Source organism: Leuresthes tenuis, unplaced genomic scaffold (genome assembly GCF_036924035.1).
Source record: "Leuresthes tenuis unplaced genomic scaffold, fLeuTen1.0.hap1 SCAF_20, whole genome shotgun sequence".
NCBI lineage: Eukaryota > Metazoa > Chordata > Actinopteri > Atheriniformes > Atherinopsidae > Leuresthes > Leuresthes tenuis.
This window is the reverse complement of record NW_027325374.1, coordinates 1560369-1581558: the sequence shown is the minus strand read 5'-3', so window position 1 is coordinate 1581558 and position 21190 is coordinate 1560369. Positions and strand designations below refer to the sequence as shown.

General features: G+C 42.0%; 1 protein-coding gene across 3 annotated transcripts in view; it reads left to right on the top strand.

Moving 5' to 3' along the window:
- The window catches only part of grid1b (glutamate receptor, ionotropic, delta 1b), a 595515-nt gene that overhangs the window by 521293 nt on the left and 53032 nt on the right, over positions 1 to 21190 (top strand). For all 3 annotated transcript variants that reach the window (XM_072373293.1, XM_072373292.1, XM_072373294.1), the window contains exon 8: positions 4788 to 4907. In XM_072373293.1, coding sequence (XP_072229394.1) covers positions 4788 to 4907 — 120 coding nt within the window. The remainder of the gene's footprint in view (positions 1 to 4787; positions 4908 to 21190) is intronic.

Here is a 21190-nt window from a genome sequence, read left to right as displayed (position 1 = left end):
GGCAGCAACAGGACTCCTTTCTCCTTCCCGAACAGGAACATGTGCTGAATATACATCTTTACTTTTGGAGGACGATGGATCGATGGCTTGACTCAGCTGCTCACAAAGCCAAACATGTTCCAACATTATTTTTCTGCAGGTGACAGCGACTGCGACCTTTGCATCCGACAGAGGATCGTTCAGTTTTCTGCCTGCTGTCTTTACTCCTGCTTCACAGCCAACATGAACTGATGGCAGTGGTGAGCTGACCTTTCACGTCTGCCCTTTCTGCGGAGCAGACCTGCAGCCATGAGCTGAAATCCTTCAGTCAGGCTCTGGTGATGTTTTTCTGGCGTTGCATCTGTCTTAATGTTGTGAACGCCGCAGCCAGCAGGGGGAGCCAGAGAGCAGAGCTGGTGGATCATTAACCGATAAAGGTGATCGTTCAGCGCTGAACGACTGATCGATGATGGCCGTATTCAGGCTGGTCTTCGACGGACTTCTGCAGCCTTCATAACCCCCTCTGGGATCTCAGGCTAATGTCACCGGTCTCACATCGAAATGTGTAAAACTCACATAGTCACAAATGTTTTTTTGTGTCAATTTGGCTGCCAAGAAAAAGAAAAGCTCTCAAAAAAGACTGTTTTCAAGTCAACATTGTGAAAGTCTCTGTGAGCACAAACCAAACCTGAAAATAGTTTTGGTGTCTAAACCTGAAGAGAAAGAGATCCATCCATCCATTTTCTATCCAACCCAGGGTCGCGGGGGGGCTGGAGCCTCTCCCAGCGACGATGACAGATGGAAAATGAAAAGATATGTGTCACAGTATTTGTATCACAAGCTGCCATTACCTGGACAAAAGTTCTGTTTGACTTCCACCACCTCTTCCTGCCTCTGGAGGCTGTTTTTGGTGCTTTTTCATCAAAAAGCACTGAAGCAAAGACATGTTGATGGGAAAGAATAGAAAATATAGGTGCAGCAGAACAGCCTTTAAATTCCAAATGTAGCCAGTAGATGTTTGGATGTGAGACTTGTGGGTCACAACCAAACTGTTTTACACCATGATCAGAGCATACATTCATATGTTTTACCCACAGCGGCACGAGCTTCCAGCAGGCATGCAGGTAAGGTCAGCTTCCATGTGACTCTGAGGGTGGTAAACATGTTAGTAAGAGGGGAAAATACAACATTAAACCCTTTTTCTGTGCCTCAGAACATATATTTGGTTATCTGGAGTCACGTAAAAGGGGATAATACAACATTAAACCTTTTTTCTGTGCCTCAGAACATATATTTGGTTGTCTGGAGTCATGTAAAAGGGGAAAATACAACATTAAACCTTTTTTTCTGTGCCTCAGAGCATATATTTGGTTATCTGGAGTCACGTAAAAGGGGATAATATAACATTAAACCTTTTTTCTGTGCCTCAGAACATATATTTGGTTATCTGGAGTCATGTAAAAGGGGAAAATACAACATTAAACCTTTTTTTCTGTGCCTCAGAGCATATATTTGGTTATCTGGAGTCACGTAAAAGGGGATAATACAACATTAAACCTTTTTTCTGTGCCTCAGAACATATATTTGGTTGTCTGGAGTCATGTAAAAGGGGAAAATACAACATTAAACCTTTTTTTCTGTGCCTCAGAGCATATATTTGGTTATCTGGAGTCACGTAAAAGGGGATAATATAACATTAAACCTTTTTTCTGTGCCTCAGAACATATATTTGGTTATCTGGAGTCATGTAAAAGGGGAAAATACAACATTAAACCTTTTTTTCTGTGCCTCAGAGCATATATTTGGTTATCTGGAGTCACGTAAAAGGGGATAATATAACATTAAACCTTTTTTCTGTGCCTCAGAACATATATTTGGTTATCTGGAGTCATGTAAAAGGGGAAAATACAACATTAAACCTTTTTTTCTGTGCCTCAGAGCATATATTTGGTTGTCTGGAGTCATGTAAAAGGGGATAATACAACATTAAACCTTTTTTCTGTGCCTCAGAACATATATTTGGTTATCTGGAGTCATGTAAAAGGGGAAAATACAACATTAAACCTTTTTTTCTGTGCCTCAGAGCATATATTTGGTTATCTGGAGTCACGTAAAAGGGGATAATATAACATTAAACCTTTTTTCTGTGCCTCAGAGCATATATTTGGTTATCTGGAGTCACGTAAAAGGGGATAATACAACATTAAACCTTTTTTCTGTGCCTCAGAACATATATTTGGTTATCTGGAGTCATGTAAAAGGGGATAATATAACATTAAACCCTTTTTTCTGTGCCTCAGAACATATATTTGGTTATCTGGAGTCACGTAAAAGGGGATAATACAACATTAAACCTTTTTTCTGTGCCTCAGAGCATATATTTGGTTGTCTGGAGTCACGTAAAAGGGGATAATACAACATTAAACCTTTTTTCTGTGCCTCAGAACATATATTTGGTTATCTGGAGTCATGTAAAAGGGGATAATATAACATTAAACCTTTTTTTCTGTGCCTCAGAGCATATATTTGGTTGTCTGGAGTCATGTAAAAGGGGAAAATACAACATTAAACCTTTTTTCTGTGCCTCAGAGCATATATTTGGTTATCTGGAGTCATGTAAAAGGGGATAATACAACATTAAACCTTTTTTCTGTGCCTCAGAGCATATATTTGGTTGTCACCACCAACACAAAGACACAGAAAGATCACATTGTTCTCACGTGTGCAACGAAACAAAACTTTTAGGGAAATGTCCTCCAGAGTGAAGATTTTCATGCTAATTGTGCACCACTATCTTCTTTAAAATCAGAATATGCACCAATCTCCTCTTTGTTTACATGCCGGTGGTGGACCTGGCCAAGATAGCGATGGTGCTAATGTTGCTAACAGGATTTATTTATTTATGTTTGCACATAAATATACAAATATTCCACATCTATACTCTGATGTCAGTACACTGCTGCATAAAACTAAACTCATAAAACTCAATCAGACCCAATCAGACCTGGAGTCAGTGGATAATAACTCAAAAGTTGGGCTTTTCTCCAAAGAATGCAAGAGAATTTCTGGATGTCGAGGACATCAATGTTGCATCTGACTGGGCTTTTTCAACCATAGATCGAAGGACAGGAAACTGTAAAAATCAGCATCATATCACCTGTCAAAAATGTTTTATTCACACAGAAACTTTTGGGATTTTTTGCAAATGGTGCTGTGTGGAAGTGATATATCTATCTGTTTGATAGATAGATAGATAGATAGATAGATAGATAGATAGATAGATAGATAGATAGATAGATAGATAGATAGATAGATAGAATTCAAATGATGTTGCATTCATTGTGTTTCGGAATTTAGACATCCAAACTCTTTAACTCTTGTTTTTGTTTTGCTAATAGAAGCAGAAAATTATTTTCAGTGACCAAAAATTAATTAAACTTAAGGCAGAACTAAACTGAGTAAACCAGTTTTTTGTTTGTTTTAAAACTATAAAAAAGGAAATCATACTTCCAACTGCAGTGTTACATTTTTTCTATGTTGAGGTTAGAAGTTCTGATTAACCGTTTTGTCTTTGAATGCACCATCCTTCGCTGTCGGAAACACAAACGTCGGTTAAAAGTAGCTCAAACGGTTTTTGGCATTAGTCGCTAAAAACGCAGATTAAAGGACTAATGACCAGGGTTTCAGGAGGCGATATGTGTGCTTTTAATGGAGTATTAATCTACCTGTCTGCCCCCACTTTCCTGTGACCGGAAAGAGGGAAATGTGAGTATTTGAGAGTAAACCTGGAAAGTTTTTTTCTGTTTTTATTATTGTGTGTGAAGGTGTGAGCTCGGTTAGCTGTTTGTGCTCATTTTAGCTGTTACCAGCTCTTTGTACAGTTTACCGGATAAATCCAAACTAAAGCAATCTGACTAAATCTGACAAAACCCCCCCGGATCGGATCAATTAAGACCCCGAGAAAACTCGATCGTAGACGACAGTGGATCGGATCGAGCGTTCTGCGCATGCTCCAGATTTTTTCCCCGCTATCGTCACCCGGAAGTGGAAGGAGACGCTATTACTGTTGTTGTCGGCGCCGTCAGAAAGAAAGAAACAAGGCGATGGAGAATGCGCCGTTGTGCATCGTCTGTGCCATAACCAGCTCATCACAGATGGAGAGGGACGCAGCTTCATCTCGCTCTGCGTTCGCCATCTTTCTGAATGCCTGAGTTTGTTGTTGTTGGCGGTGAAGACGTCAACAGGAAGTGGCTCTATTAGCGATAGCTGAAATGGGGACAGCGCCACCTATCGTACCGGGGTATGACATGCTTTGTGCCAGTGATTCCATTCATTCACCGCCATATATCCAAGGATAATTACCCTCAGATAAGGAGCAGAACCCAACTGTAGCTGTAATCCAGTTAATCTCACCAGACCCTTCAAGTATATGAGCGGCTGTCCAAGTACAATCCAAGTTAGTTAGATCTGCTTCTGCAAAGCTTCTTTTTGAGCCTTTGTCCCTCGCCCTGCTCCTCTCTGCTTCCAACGCAGAAGGAGAGCTCGTATTTCTGCATTATCCATTAAAAAATGCAGATTTAAATGTTCGGTGAGCAGAGCTAACACTGACCACAGCAGGACGGCGGTCTGGCTGTTTCTAATGTAACCGAAATAACATTCTGTGAAAATATTACCAAACAAAAGGTGTGTTTTAAGTGTGTTAAAGCTCTTTTCTTCCTTATTTTTCTTTCAAACACAAAGAAAGCAAAATGATTCAGGAACAGAACCCAGAAAGGGTGATTTTAACTTTCCCACCTCTCTGGTTTCAGGGTAATATCACAGGTCTGACAGGTACGATGGACTTTAAGGACAGCGGCTCCAACTCTCACGTCCAGTTTGAGATCCTCGGCTCCAGCTTCAGCGAGACCTTCGGCAAGGACATCAAGAGGGTGAGTTCACCGCTCCAAGCTTTGTTGGTCAGGAGGAGGAGGGTTTTTCTGTGCCGTGATGTCCTCAGAAGAAGAAGAAACGCACGCATTCAGCCGTTTTTAAACGTGTCCGTTGCCTTTGCTTCGTGTGGCGTGCCGACCTGTCTGATGGAAGGTTCTCCGCTGTCCCTCCCGGGGTGTTATGGCAGCGCAGCGGCGGCCTGACAGCGCTGCCTCGCAGTGCACGAGCAGCACCGCAGGCTCTTATTGTTGTTGTGGTGGTTGAATGTCATTAGTCATCATGTCGGCTGAAGTGAAGTGCTGCAGCGGGGCTTGTCACTCCCAGCCAGGGAGCACCACTGTTGCTGTTCTGCTTCCAAGTGCACTGATTGCTTCATTAAACTTTTGAAAGCTTCAAGTGTTAAACCAGCACCATCCAGCCTCTGTGATAAAAGTCTGAGGGACGGAGGGAGGGAGGGGGGGGGGTGGGGGGGGGGATGGATGTATAGATGGATGGATGGATGGATGGATGTATAGATGGATGGATGAATAGATGGATGTATAGATGGATGGATGTATAGATGGATGGATGAATAGATGGATGTATAGATGGATGGATGAATAGATGGATGGATGAATAGATGGATGGATGGATGAATAGATGGATGGATGTATGTATAGATGGATGTATAGATGGATGGATGTATGGATGGATGGATGTATAGATGGATGTATAGATGGATGGATGTATAGATGGATGGATGAATAGATGGATGTATAGATGGATGGATGAATAGATGGATGGATGAATAGATGGATGGATGGATGAATAGATGGATGGATGTATGTATAGATGGATGAATAGATGATGGATGGATGGATGGATGGATGTATAGATGGATGGATGAATAGATGGATGTATAGATGGATGGATGTATAGATGGATGGATGAATAGATGGATGTATAGATGGATGGATGTATAGATGGATGGATGAATAGATGGATGTATAGATGGATGGATGAATAGATGGATGGATGAATAGATGGATGGATGGATGAATAGATGGATGGATGTATGTATAGATGGATGTATAGATGGATGGATGTATAGATGGATGGATGTATGTATAGATGGATGTATAGATGGATGGATGAATAGATGGATGGATGGATGTATAGATGGATGGATGAATAGATGGATGGATGGATGTATAGATGGATGGATGAATAGATGGATGTATAGATGGATGGATGTATAGATGGATGGATGAATAGATGGATGTATAGATGGATGGATGAATAGATGGATGGATGAATAGATGGATGGATGGATGAATAGATGGATGGATGTATGTATAGATGGATGTATAGATGGATGGATGTATAGATGGATGGATGGATGTATAGATGGATGGATGAATAGATGGATGGATGGATGTATAGATGGATGGATGTATAGATGGATGGATGGATGTATAGATGGATGGATGAATAGATGGATGTATAGATGGATGGATGAATAGATGGATGGATGAATAGATGGATGGATGGATGTATAGATGGATGTATAGATGGATGTATAGATGGATGGATGAAGAGATGGATGTATAGATGGATGTATAGATGGATGGATGGATGTATAGATGGATGGATGAATAGATGGATGGATGGATGAATAGATGGATGGATGTATAGATGGATGGATGAATAGATGGATGGATGAATAGATGGATGGATGTATAGATGGATGGATGAATAGATGGATGGATGGATGAATAGATGGATGGATGGATGTATGGATGGATGGATGAATAGATGGATGGATGGATGAATAGATGGATGGATGGATGTATGGATGGATGGATGTATAGATGGATGGATGAATAGATGGATGGATGTATAGATGGATGGATGAATAGATGGATGGATGGATGAATAGATGGATGGATGAATAGATGGATGGATGTATAGATGGATGGATGTATAGATGGATGAATAGATGGATGGATGGATGTATAGATGGATGGATGTATGGATGGATGAATAGATGGATGGATGAATAGATGGATGGATGAATAGATGGATGGATGTATAGATGGATGGATGAATAGATGGATGGATGGATGAATAGATGGATGGATGAATAGATGGATGGATGAATAGATGGATGGATGTATAGATGGATGGATGTATGGATGGATGAATAGATGGATGGATGGATGTATAGATGGATGGATGAATAGATGGATGGATGTATGGATGGATGAATAGATGGATGGATGGATGTATAGATGGATGGATGTATAGATGGATGGATGTATAGATGGATGGATGAATAGATGGATGTATAGATGGATGGATGTATAGATGGATGGATGAATAGATGGATGTATAGATGGATGGATGAATAGATGGATGGATGGATGTATAGATGGATGGATGTATGTATAGATGGATGTATAGATGGATGGATGGATGTATAGATGGATGGATGTATGTATAGATGGATGTATAGATGGATGGATGAATAGATGGATGGATGTATAGATGGATGGATGAATAGATGGATGGATGGATGTATAGATGGATGGATGAATAGATGGATGGATGTATAGATGGATGGATGAATAGATGGATGGATGTATAGATGGATGGATGGATGTATAGATGGATGGATGAATAGATGGATGGATGTATAGATGGATGTATAGATGGATGGATGAATAGATGGATGTATAGATGGATGGATGAATAGATGGATGGATGGATGTATAGATGGATGGATGAATAGATGGATGTATAGATGGATGGATGGATGTATAGATGGATGGATGAATAGATGGATGGATGTATAGATGGATGGATGAATAGATGGATGGATGGATGAATAGATGGATGGATGTATAGATGGATGGATGAATAGATGGATGGATGAATAGATGGATGGATGTATAGATGGATGGATGAATAGATGGATGGATGGATGAATAGATGGATGGATGTATAGATGGATGGATGAATAGATGGATGGATGTATAGATGGATGGATGAATAGATGGATGGATGAATAGATGGATGGATGTATAGATGGATGGATGAATAGATGGATGGATGTATGGATGATGGATGAATAGATGGATGGATGGATGAATAGATGGATGGATGAATAGATGGATGGATGTATAGATGGATGGATGAATAGATGGATGGATGTATAGATGGATGGATGAATAGATGGATGGATGAATAGATGGATGGATGGATGAATAGATGGATGGATGTATAGATGGATGGATGAATAGATGGATGGATGAATAGATGGATGGATGGATGAATAGATGGATGGATGAATAGATGGATGGATGGATGAATAGATGGATGGATGTATAGATGGATGGATGAATAGATGGATGGATGAATAGATGGATGGATGTATAGATGGATGGATGAATAGATGGATGGATGAATAGATGTATGGATGGATGGATGAATAGATGGATGGATGAATAGATGGATGGATGGATGAATAGATGGATGGATGTATAGATGGATGGATGAATAGATGGATGGATGAATAGATGGATGGATGTATAGATGGATGGATGAATAGATGGATGGATGTATAGATGGATGGATGAATAGATGGATGGATGAATAGATGGATGGATGAATAGATGTATGGATGGATGGATGAATAGATGGATGGATGAATAGATGGATGGATGTATAGATGGATGGATGAATAGATGGATGGATGAATAGATGGATGGATGTATAGATGGATGGTGCATCAGTCAGTGATTCATGAACAGATGGAAAATATGTCAATGAGCGGATGTTAGATTTTAGATGAATGAATAGATTAAAGGGCTTCAATAGGATTAATTTTTCATACTGAAACCACAGAACTTATTATTATTCTTAATAATCAGGGCTTCAGGCTTAACACTTTCACTTTTTATCTTTGTTGCATCACTGATGAATTTAGACAATTTACCAAAAAAAAAATCCAAATTTCACTTCCATTTTAAAGGAAAATGTCCAAGTAAAGTACTTTTTAACTTAAGTCAAAACACATAAAGCAATAAAGCCCTTAATGTTAAGTCCTTCCTTTAAAATTATACAAAACAGTGATAAATTAGTTCATATAAATGTTATATAAAGTGCATAGCTCTGTGGTTTTGGTGGCTTTTCTGTTAATAGAACGTAGGATTGTTGTAATTTAGCTCCTTCTCAATAATTAAAAAAGCTGGTTTGTGATGAGAGAATTTGGATTTGTGTTTATGGTATTTAGCAGGTAAAACAAGCAGGTTGATGATGTAATATCACAACATAAACATGAGTCTGCATACGCTGAATGTTTGTTTGTTTGTTTCCGTTTGTCTGGCGGCGTTTTCCTTCCGGTTCAAAGGTCAGACCATCAGTCCAATCAGCTTCGATTAATTTTAAATCGCTCTGTCCCTTTAAAGTCTTTCAGAAAATGATGTGTATTAAATCGCATCGAACCGAATCGTATTGAATCGGCTGAATGCCGTGTATCGTATCGTACCATCGTGAGATTAGTGCACCGCTTCATGTCTTCTGTGTTTAATCTGCTCTCCTCGGCCTTGTTTTCGGTATCATGCCCCCTGCTGCAGGCTGCTGTCAGGCCTCATGTTTCTGCTCCATGATCACTGCATGTTCACACTGCTCTCTGATGATAATGAGTGCAGCCAAGCAGGAGCTGTGTTCAGGCGCTCATCTGCTTGCATCTGCAGTGAGTAACAGTGTTTGTCAGGTTCAGTCTTCATCGTGACAGATTTTTTAATTGGACATAAATATCGTTGTGTGAGAACTTCCAAGCAGTATGTCTGAAAAGATCTGATCTCTGCACAACGGCTCGTCTCAGCTCAACCTTTCTGGAGTAAAACGAGTAAATTCAGCTGCACATCGTTTTAGGAACGATAACGAGAGCTTGTTCAGACAACACCAGCCTTGCAGCGCCGCCTCATGGGACCGCAGCCGCTGAGACTCGCTGCATTTATGCAGCAGCGAGCGCAAACATTTGTCAGTTCATTAACTTTTCCAATCGCTGGAAAAGTTGTTGAACCATGTAACGGTTACCCTGATTAACAGCGTCCCGCTCAGACCTGTAAACACTCATCCGTTGCCATTAAACCACTTAGCATCTAACAGGACGAATGAGGTTTTAATTAACAGTCAGAGCAGTTTTACTTTGTCTCCACGTGGATGGATCTCACAGAGGATTAGCTGCTATGCAGGAGGTGAAAATATGATTAAACTGCTGAAGATGACCTCATGGGGAGCTGCTCTCGTGGTGTTTGAGATAATTGAAGACTGATTATGTTCTTTAACTTTTTAACTTCAGTCCAATCACAATCAGCCTGATTTTCAATAAGCGAGCAGAAATCTGTGTAATGCTCCTTTACGACGGCGTCAAACGTTGTTTGTGATGAGAAAGTTTACAGCTGTAACTGTTCCCCTGTTTTAAAAGAATTCTTCCTTCATTTAATTTGTTTTTATATCACACTCACATTTTTTGGAAGCGTCTCACTCCCATAAACGGCCCCACGGAGAATTAAATCCATTTCTTTTTTCCAATTTAGCAGGAAGATTCAAGTGGGAAATGGCTCCACTCGTAGTTTCAGATCAGGTCCTAATTTACGGTGAAAACAAGCAGAAGAAATGAAATCCCCTTCAGGCATTTTTTTTAATGTCTGGCACACACATAGCAGCGATGCTCAGCTTTACATGCATGCACAGCAGTTTAGATGATTTAGCATCTTCCAGGGACTGCACGCACAGTCAGAGCAGTTGCTGCAGTAATGAAGATTTAATCACCTGCTTCGCTGTGTTGCGTAATGACCATCATGTGAGCACAGCGTGCCTCACCCCCACCATGATGGATATCTGTAAAATAAACCATTGATACACATAATGGAGACCTCCCACTTATTTGGCCTCTCGCCCAAACACAGCAGCAACATATTAGGATCATACGGGGCCGATGGCTTCATTTGGATCCTTTTCTTTACGATGGGGTGATTGCTTTGGCTTCGTTCTGAGTCTGATCTGTGATCAGTTTCAACCCTTTGAACCTTTTCAACCTTTCCATCCTTTCTCACGCTCAGCAGGGCCAGTTTATGGCCTCGACCACTGACTGATCTTCTTCTTTGGTGCTCATTTTATGAGTTATGGTCCCATTTAGAGTCAAATCAACTCACTTCTTCGCACAGGCCAGATGTTCGTGTTTCAAACTTCTTCTTCTTCTTCCTTTTGGACACGCTCTGATGATTTGGGGTCGCTCATGAACATCCTTAGAGGCTTGGCTGTTGGATAAGATGCTTTCAGCTGGTAGAACTGTTCTCCTCCCAAGCTCACTCAGTCAGGAGCTTCTTTTAATCGGCCACTTTATGTATAATTCACCGTTTCCTGCCTGCCTTTGCTTCATCCTTGGGGCCAAGTCTTTATTCTGCACTGGTTTAAAGCTCTTTGCAGCACTGGTCTTGGTAAATGCTGTATATGGGGTGAGGATATATGGCTGTGGTTGGTTTGGAGTTCACCAATCAGCTTGGATGTCCTCTGCCAGCCACACATTTACCCACCCTTAGTCTATGGAGTCTGACTCAGATCCTCAGAGATGTTATGTACTCGTTTGTGTTTGTGAGACCAGAACTTCAGCACAAACTCATCTCCAGTAAATATGCAGCTGATAAGACCACAAATGCACATTTTAACTTCCAGTCTTACGCAGAAATGAGTGGAAGGTAGGAGGGGGCGATATGGCAAAAATATCACGATTTTTTTAAAAAATAAAATCACGATTTCGTTCGATTTTATCACAATCTTAGATTGAAAAATTAAAAACAGACAGACTGAGCAGCTCGTACCGCGGGTCAACGACTGGAAGCAGGCGTTGGAACCTTTTCTACCATCTTGAACGGTACCGAAACTCTGCAAGATAAAAGCTAACAGCTTCTGTTACCTCTTTCCATCGCCCTGTCATACACCTGTTAACGTTTTGGTCTTAGCTAGCTGCTGCCTGCGGAGCTGCCCGACGTACGAACGTTTCTGTTACATTTGAATGTGCCCGAGACGATCCCACGATCTCTGCAGTTTGACAGATCGTTACGGATCGTCTTCACGTTGCAATCCTTCACGATTTAATATCGTCATTTCATTGAAACCTTCTGCCAGACTGGGACTCTTTAAACCTGAAACCTTCTGCCAGACTGGGACTCTTTAAACCTGAAACCTTCTGCCAGACTGGGACTCTTTAAACCTGAAACCTTCTGCCAGACTGGGACTCTTTAAACCTGAAACCTTCTGCCAGACTGGGACTCTTTAAACCTGAAACCTGCCAGACTGCGACTCTTTAAACCTGAAACCTTCTGCCAGACTGCGACTCTTTAAACCTGAAACCTTCTGCCAGACTGGGACTCTTTAAACCTGAAACCTTCTACCAGACTGCGACTCTTTAAACCTGAAACCTTCTGCCAGACTGGGACTCTTTAAACCTGAAACCTTCTGCCAGACTGCGACTCTTTAAACCTGAAACCTTCTGCCAGACTGGGACTCTTTAAACCTGAAACCTTCTGCCAGACTGGGACTCTTTAAACCTGAAACCTTCTGCCAGACTGCGACTCTTTAAACCTGAAACCTTCTGCCAGACTGCGACTCTTTAAACCTGAAACCTTCTGCCAGACTGCGACTCTTTAAACCTGAAACCTTCTGCCAGACTGGGACTCTTTAAACCTGAAACATTCTGCCAGACTGGGACTCTTTAAACCTGAAACCTTCTGCCAGACTGGGACTCTTTAAACCTGAAACCTTCTGCCAGACTGGGACTCTTTAAACCTGAAACCTTCTGCCAGACTGGGACTCTTTAAACCTGAAACCTTCTGCCAGACTGGGACTCTTTAAACCTGAAACCTTCTGCCAGACTGGGACTCTTTAAACCTGAAACCTTCTGCCAGACTGCGACTCTTTAAACCTGAAACCTTCTGCCAGACTGGGACTCTTTAAACCTGAAACCTTCTGCCAGACTGCGACTCTTTAAACCTGAAACCTTCTGCCAGACTGCGACTCTTTAAACCTGAAACCTTCTGCCAGACTGCGACTCTTTAAACCTGAAACCTGCCAGACTGGGACTCTTTAAACCTGAAACCTTCTGCCAGACTGCGACTCTTTAAACCTGAAACCTGCCAGACTGCGACTCTTTAAACCTGAAACCTTCTGCCAGACTGGGACTCTTTAAACCTGAAACCTTCTGCCAGACTGCGACTCTTTAAACCTGAAACCTGCCAGACTGGGACTCTTTAAACCTGAAACCTTCTGCCAGACTGGGACTCTTTAAACCTGAAACCTTCTGCCAGATTGCGACTCTTTAAACCTGAAATCTTCTGCCAGACTGCGACTCTTTAAACCTGAAACCTTCTGCCAGACTGGGACTCTTTAAACCTGAAACCTTCTGCCAGACTGGGACTCTTTAAACCTGAAACCTTCTGCCAGACTGCGACTCTTTAAACCTGAAACCTTCTGCCAGACTGCGACTCTTTAAACCTGAAACCTTCTGCCAGACTGGGACTCTTTAAACCTGAAACCTTCTGCCAGACTGCGACTCTTTAAACCTGAAACCTTCTGCCAGACTGGGACTCTTTAAACCTGAAACCTTCTGCCAGACTGGGACTCTTTAAACCTGAAACCTTCTGCCAGACTGTGACTCTTTAAACCTGAAACCTTCTGCCAGACTGCGACTCTTTAAACCTGAAACCTTCTGCCAGACTGGGACTCTTTAAACCTGAAACCTTCTGCCAGACTGGGACTCTTTAAACCTGAAACCTTCTACCAGACTGCGACTCTTTAAACCTGAAACCTTCTGCCAGACTGGGACTCTTTAAACCTGAAACCTTCTGCCAGACTGCGACTCTTTAAACCTGAAACCTTCTGCCAGACTGGGACTCTTTAAACCTGAAACCTTCTGCCAGACTGCGACTCTTTAAACCTGAAACCTGCCAGACTGCGACTCTTTAAACCTGAAACCTTCTGCCAGACTGGGACTCTTTAAACCTGAAACCTTCTGCCAGACTGCGACTCTTTAAACCTGAAACCTTCTGCCAGACTGGGACTCTTTAAACCTGAAACCTTCTGCCAGACTGGGACTCTTTAAACCTGAAACCTTCTGCCAGACTGGGACTCTATAAACCTGAAACCTTCTGCCAGACTGCGACTCTTTAAACCTGAAACCTTCTGCCAGATTGCGACTCTTTAAACCTGAAATCTTCTGCCAGACTGCGACTCTTTAAACCTGAAACCTTCTGCCAGACTGGGACTCTTTAAACCTGAAACCTTCTGCCAGACTGGGACTCTTTAAACCTGAAACCTTCTGCCAGACTGGGACTCTTTAAACCTGAAACCTTCTGCCAGACTGGGACTCTTTAAACCTGAAACCTTCTGCCAGACTGCGACTCTTTAAACCTGAAACCTTCTGCCAGACTGCGACTCTTTAAACCTGAAACCTTCTGCCAGACTGGGACTCTTTAAACCTGAAACATTCTGCCAGACTGGGACTCTTTAAACCTGAAACCTTCTGCCAGACTGGGACTCTTTAAACCTGAAACCTTCTGCCAGACTGGGACTCTTTAAACCTGAAACCTTCTGCCAGACTGGGACTCTTTAAACCTGAAACCTTCTGCCAGACTGGGACTCTTTAAACCTGAAACCTTCTGCCAGACTGGGACTCTTTAAACCCGAAACCTTCTGCCAGACTGGGACTCTTTAAACCCGAAACCTTCTGCCAGACTGGGACTCTTTAAACCTGAAACCTTCTGCCAGACTGGGACTCTTTAAACCTGAAACCTTCTGCCAGACTGCGACTCTTTAAACCTGAAACCTTCTGCCAGACTGGGACTCTTTAAACCTGAAACCTTCTGCCAGACTGGGACTCTTTAAACCTGAAACCTTCTGCCAGACTGGGACTCTTTAAACCTGAAACCTTCTGCCAGACTGCGACTCTTTAAACCTGAAACCTGCCAGACTGCGACTCTTTAAACCTGAAACCTTCTGCCAGACTGGGACTCTTTAAACCTGAAACCTTCTGCCAGACTGGGACTCTTTAAACCTGAAACCTTCTGCCAGACTGGGACTCTTTAAACCTGAAACCTTCTGCCAGACTGCGACTCTTTAAACCTGAAACCTTCTGCCAGACTGGGACTCTTTAAACCTGAAACCTTCTGCCAGACTGCGACTCTTTAAACCTGAAACCTTCTGCCAGACTGCGACTCTTTAAACCTGAAACCTTCTGCCAGACTGGGACTCTTTAAACCCGAAACCTTCTGCCAGACTGCGACTCTTTAAACCTGAAACCTTCTGCCAGACTGGGACTCTTTAAACCTGAAACCTGCCAGACTGGGACTCTTTAAACCTGAAACCTTCTGCCAGACTGGGACTCTTTAAACCTGAAACCTTCTGCCAGACTGGGACTCTTTAAACCTGAAACCTTCTGCCAGACTGGGACTCTTTAAACCTGAAACCTTCTGCCAGACTGGGACTCTTTAAACCTGAAACCTTCTGCCAGACTGGGACTCTTTAAACCTGAAACCTTCTGCCAGACTGGGACTCTTTAAACCTGAAACCTTCTGCCAGACTGCGACTCTTTAAACCTGAAACCTTCTGCCAGACTGGGACTCTTTAAACCTGAAACCTTCTGCCAGACTGGGACTCTTTAAACCTGAAACCTTCTGCCAGACTGGGACTCTTTAAACCTGAAACCTTCTGCCAGACTGGGACTCTTTAAACCTGAAACCTTCTGCCAAACTGCGACTCTTTAAACCTGAAACCTTCTGCCAGACTGGGACTCTTTAAACCTGAAACCTTCTGCCAGACTGGGACTCTTTAAACCTGAAACCTTCTGCCAGACTGGGACTCTTTAAACCTGAAACCTTCTGCCAGACTGGGACTCTTTAAACCTGAAACCTTCTGCCAGACTGCGACTCTTTAAACCTGAAACCTTCTGCCAGACTGCGACTCTTTAAACCTGAAACCTTCTGCCAGACTGGGACTCTTTAAACCTGAAACCTTCTGCCAGACTGGGACTCTTTAAACCTGAAACCTTCTGCCAGACTGCGACTCTTTAAACCTGAAACCTTCTGCCAGACTGGGACTCTTTAAACCTGAAACCTTCTGCCAGACTGCGACTCTTTAAACCTGAAACCTGCCAGACTGCGACTCTTTAAACCTGAAACCTTCTGCCAGACTGGGACTCTTTAAACCTGAAACCTTCTGCCAGACTGGGACTCTTTAAACCTGAAACCTTCTGCCAGACTGCGACTCTTTAAACCTGAAACCTTCTGCCAGACTGCGACTCTTTAAACCTGAAACCTTCTGCCAGACTGGGACTCTTTAAACCTGAAACCTTCTGCCAGACTGGGACTCTTTAAACCTGAAACCTTCTGCCAGACTGCGACTCTTTAAACCTGAAACCTTCTGCCAGACTGCGACTCTTTAAACCTGAAACCTTCTGCCAGACTGGGACTCTTTAAACCTGAAACCTTCTGCCAGACTGCGACTCTTTAAACCTGAAACCTTCTGCCAGACTGCGACTCTTTAAACCTGAAACCTTCTGCCAGACTGCGACTCTTTAAACCTGAAACCTGCCAGACTGGGACTCTTTAAACCTGAAACCTTCTGCCAGACTGGGACTCTTTAAAGATGGATGCTGTCTGAGGCCTCATGCTGCTCCCAGCTGATGTCGGACGCTCTGAAAACCAAATTATGTACAAGAAGAAAATGAAACCAGGGTCCCTGAGTCTGTGCTCAGTCAACGTGTCGCAGCCGCTTGTCTTATCTGTTCGATCCGGGAGGATTAACTGAGCCGGGGCTGAAACAGTGAACCGCAGAGCTTATCTCACATCGTCTCATTTCTTTAGACTGTCCAATCTGCTGGAAAGCAAAGAAAAGATGAGGCCGGTGTGAGTTGATCGCACACAGAACGTTTTTTAGAGCCGTGACGTGCGGCTCGACGTCGTCTGGCTCGTTGTGAGATATCGGCCTCTGGCGGCGTCCCTCTTATCCAGATCTCCATCTCCCTGTGCTGTCCAAGGCTCTCCTCTTCCCTCCCAGAGTCATTTCTCAAAGCAAATTCTCCCCACAGATGACACGCCGCCCCCCCGCCCTCCTCCAGCTCACACCTGATAGAGATTGAAATGTTATTTCCCTCTTTCTCCACAAACTCCTGCTGCATGGCTCTGGCCCTTCAGACCTCCCCCGTGTGTTATCCCATCTATCTGTCCTCGCCGCTCTCATCTCATTGACTTTTGATGCGTCTTCCCAGCAATTTGTCTCCGGTAAATCGTCCTCCCACCAAACAGAAAAAATAAACAAGGTTGTGGGTTTTTTTTCCACCCTCTTGGAACGGCGGCGGCGGCTGAGCGTTTGTCAGAAGACATCATGCTCTCGCCCACTATCCTCAGAGGGCGGGTCTGCGAGTGGCGGTTTTTAATCAGATGCTGGGCGGCCGCTGGGACGACTACAGCAGACAGATAACCTCTCCAACTTTTAATAGGCGCTGCATTCGACTCCAGTGGTTTTCAAACTGGGGTCTGAGAGCTCTCGAGGGTCCAGGGGGGCGTCGTTAATGGGTCAAGCAGCAAAATGAGGGAAGTTAAGAACTCCAATGATGATAAAATTAGACCATTAGCCGGCTGGAATCCTGATAAAATAATGCATATTTCAGCCTGTAACAAAGTGACTGAAGAAAGCATGAAATGCATCTCACTTCCTGCTTCTTACGTTACGTAATGAATGATACGATGTTACTGCCGCAATTTACACTACAGGAAAGATTTAGTGTAAAAAAAGAAAAAAGAAAAGCAATTTTGTTACGGTAATGAACATAATAACTAAAATTACTGTATCAATAAAAACATTTCTGAATGTTTACACCATGTGAACTATTCTGAACTATTAACAGAACATGCATGGAAAAAATAAAAGCTCTACCTTTCATACATATTCAGTTATCATCGATTGAAAATGTGTTACGGTAATGAATTTATTTGGTCAGCGACTCAGAAAATGTATTAAAGACCGTGTCACTAATTTTAATTGAGCCAGTTAATTGAGACCCTGCTTAATACTAATAAGAGAAAAAAATAGCAAAAGGACAGTTTCGTGAGAATCACCCAGCGGGGCTTTCTGTCTACAGGTTTATGTGAATGAATCGCTGCTCTGTTCTCAGTAATATCTCCATTGTGTCATACATAAGGCTTCTGTTTTTGAATGAAGCTGATGGAGCCTGATAATGGCAGCACCATTAATGATCAATGCATATTTACATCTTCTGTCTGCTGCTGCCGTCTCTGTTGCTCTTGACTCTGTTTCCTCACACAGAAGAGCTTCGGAGCTTTGTGGTTATTTTGTTGAGACAGAAATTATCCAATTTGTCCATAATGGCTGCCGCATTGTGACTGGATCCTCTGAAATGAACCCATTGGAAATGTTGGAGAACGAAGATGAGCCCCAGACGATGCTAATTTCAAATCCCCGGCGTAATTTGGAGTCGTTAACAACAATTTGCGCCTTTTGAAAACTCAAAGTTTGCTTTTTTTTATGAATAATACATGGAGCGAGATGGATGTTTTATTTTCTTATCATTTTATCTCAAAGACAAAAAGACTTTTTTAATGCTGGTGATAAATGACGGCACAGCCACCAAAGAGACGCCAAATTAGTCTTTCTGATAATGACGAGAGTGAAAGTGGAAAAGCTGGGATGAAACGCAGAGGAAAACGGATGCAATGTTCGGATTTCAGCGAGCTGATGGAAGAGAAACGCTCTCACAGCAGCTCATATGCTTCTGAAATAAAGTAAAGAAAACTGTTCCCTCCTCAGAGAAGATTTGTATCGTCTCTGGAAGACAACTGAAGACCTTTTGTAATGATTATAAAAACAGAAACGCAGGTTCAGGGTTTGAAATAGCTGCACGATTATGACCAAAATCGTAATTATTTTGATCAATATTGAAATCACGATTATTCATCATGTCTGGAAAAACCTGGATTTTTATTGCACCGTTTAAAAAAAAAACAATGTGCCAACAATTTTTAGTGAAAATTACACTTTTAAATTAGAATAAATGATAAATAATGTAAAATAAAACCAAAAACCCAATGATTTAACATTTTAAAGCACTAACTGTATTGATCGGACTCGTCTTTGGACAAATAAAAAGATATGGCTGTTATTCCTGTGTCTTTGGGAGGTGGATGGATCGGGTTCTGCCCGGTGCCGGCTGCTGTAAGGTCGTCTGGGTTTTATGAATTAACATTAGCTTTGGCCTTCATGCATATGCTTTTAAAAAACAACTTAAGACAGTCTTTTTTAAACAAGCATTCTAGCCGGGCTGCTAGGACCGTATGTTGCTGTCATGTATGACATAAATGTCCATTTTGTACTTTCTGTGAAGCACTTTGTGACTGCTGTCTATATAAATACATTTTACTTACTTACTAAATGTTTTTTTAAGCTTTGTCTAAATAAACTCCAGTTTAGTGGTGACAGCTGCTTAAAATGTGACCCATAACAGGCATATTCTGGTGATTTAGGGTCACGGCCCCCATCAAAATCCCAAAGAACTAACACTGACTTTCCTGTGACATGTAATCCCACAAAAAAAATAAAGAAAGGAGAAAGAAAAGCGCCAGCAAGTTAGTCAAATAACTACTTCTCTCTACAACTCCAAATTTATTTTGCTACTATATATCTCTCCAAATCTGGATATGTCTAAAGGAGCACAGCATTTTCAGCAAATATTCAGAGAGACTATATAACCACGGAGTCTATGTCTATTCCTTTGGTAAAAATGTTCCACTGCAACAGCTGCTTATTCCTGCAGATGTTGGCAAAGCATTAAATAAATCCACTTACTTCTATCAGACAGATGCATGTAGCATATCACCTAAGAGATTAGCATCTAATGGCAGAATATGAGCAATAAATATCTTTGTTCAGACACATCTGGCAGTTTTTGAGTTAAGGCAGTGAGCATATTTAGGTTTGTGATGTTTTTCAGGTGATTTGATAAATTAGTGGTGTTACTCTGGGGCAGACACTACTTTGTTACACTCTTTGCAAATTTATCCTTGTTTAACGTCACTTTCCCTGAATCCGAAACAGGCAGCTTAATGAAGCCTTAACCATGCTGGCGCCCCCTGGTGGTTGGTGGACTACTGGTTGAGAACATGTGGTTAGAAGCAGGCAGCAGAGCTGCATTTTGAATGTAAATATCGTTAACGATCAGGTTAATTTAATCGTAGCCACCAAAATCGTGATCAAAATCCGATTAATTGTGCAGCCCTAGTTTGAAATGCAGGATATCTTCAATGTTAATGTAAATGTAATTTATTTATACAGCCCTTTACAACAATCCATTTCGGTGCTTTAAGCAGATGATAAATAAAGAAAAGAATAAGTACAAAACAATAAAATAACACAATAAATACAGCAAAATTGAATCAGATAATATAAAAGTGTCACCATACTACTGGGGTATATCAATATTCATTTAATCATGGCCTCCAAAATCACGATCAAAATACGATTAATTGTGCAGCCCCAGTTTGAAATGCAGGATATCTTCAGTGGGTTCATTTATTATTCGCACTAAAGCCTGAAGCGTTCATGAGATTTAAAGCAAAGTTCTTCAGCCAGACTGAAACCTGGTTGAGGAAACCTGGTGAAAGCTGCTTATTGGCCCGGTTCTGCAGTGTTTATGACTCAAACTCGTCTTCTTGCTTCCATGCAACAGTTCATGGGTGAAATCGGTGGGAATCTTTGATATTTTGGTGATGGAAGACTCATCATTTGAGAACTTGTTTTTATTTTTCTCTGGAAATTGAAACCAAAAACTCAGGTTGTGGATCATCATTCTTCACTTTAAGGTGGCAGAAGAGGAATTATTATTGTTTCATAACTGATCAGGTGGTTTGTTAGCAGCTCATCTGCTGTTGGGAAACACTTTGGATTCAGGGCGAGGGAAGTTAACCAGAAAAACGGTCCAGCATCGACCAGCAGCACCGACTCTGTTTTCTGCAGGTGTGAATTATTTAAACACAAAGAGAAAGCAGGACCCTGCTGCTTTATTCTGTTGGAGATGCTCTGAATTTAGCTGAATGAAGATCAGCGGTTAGGTGAGAGGATGAGATTTAAACATCAGCAGGAATGTATATATGGGATGCTGTTGAAAGGTTTGTCTGACTTTGTGCCCTGAATCTCCTCTCAGGTGTGTGCACGGCATCTTGGACGG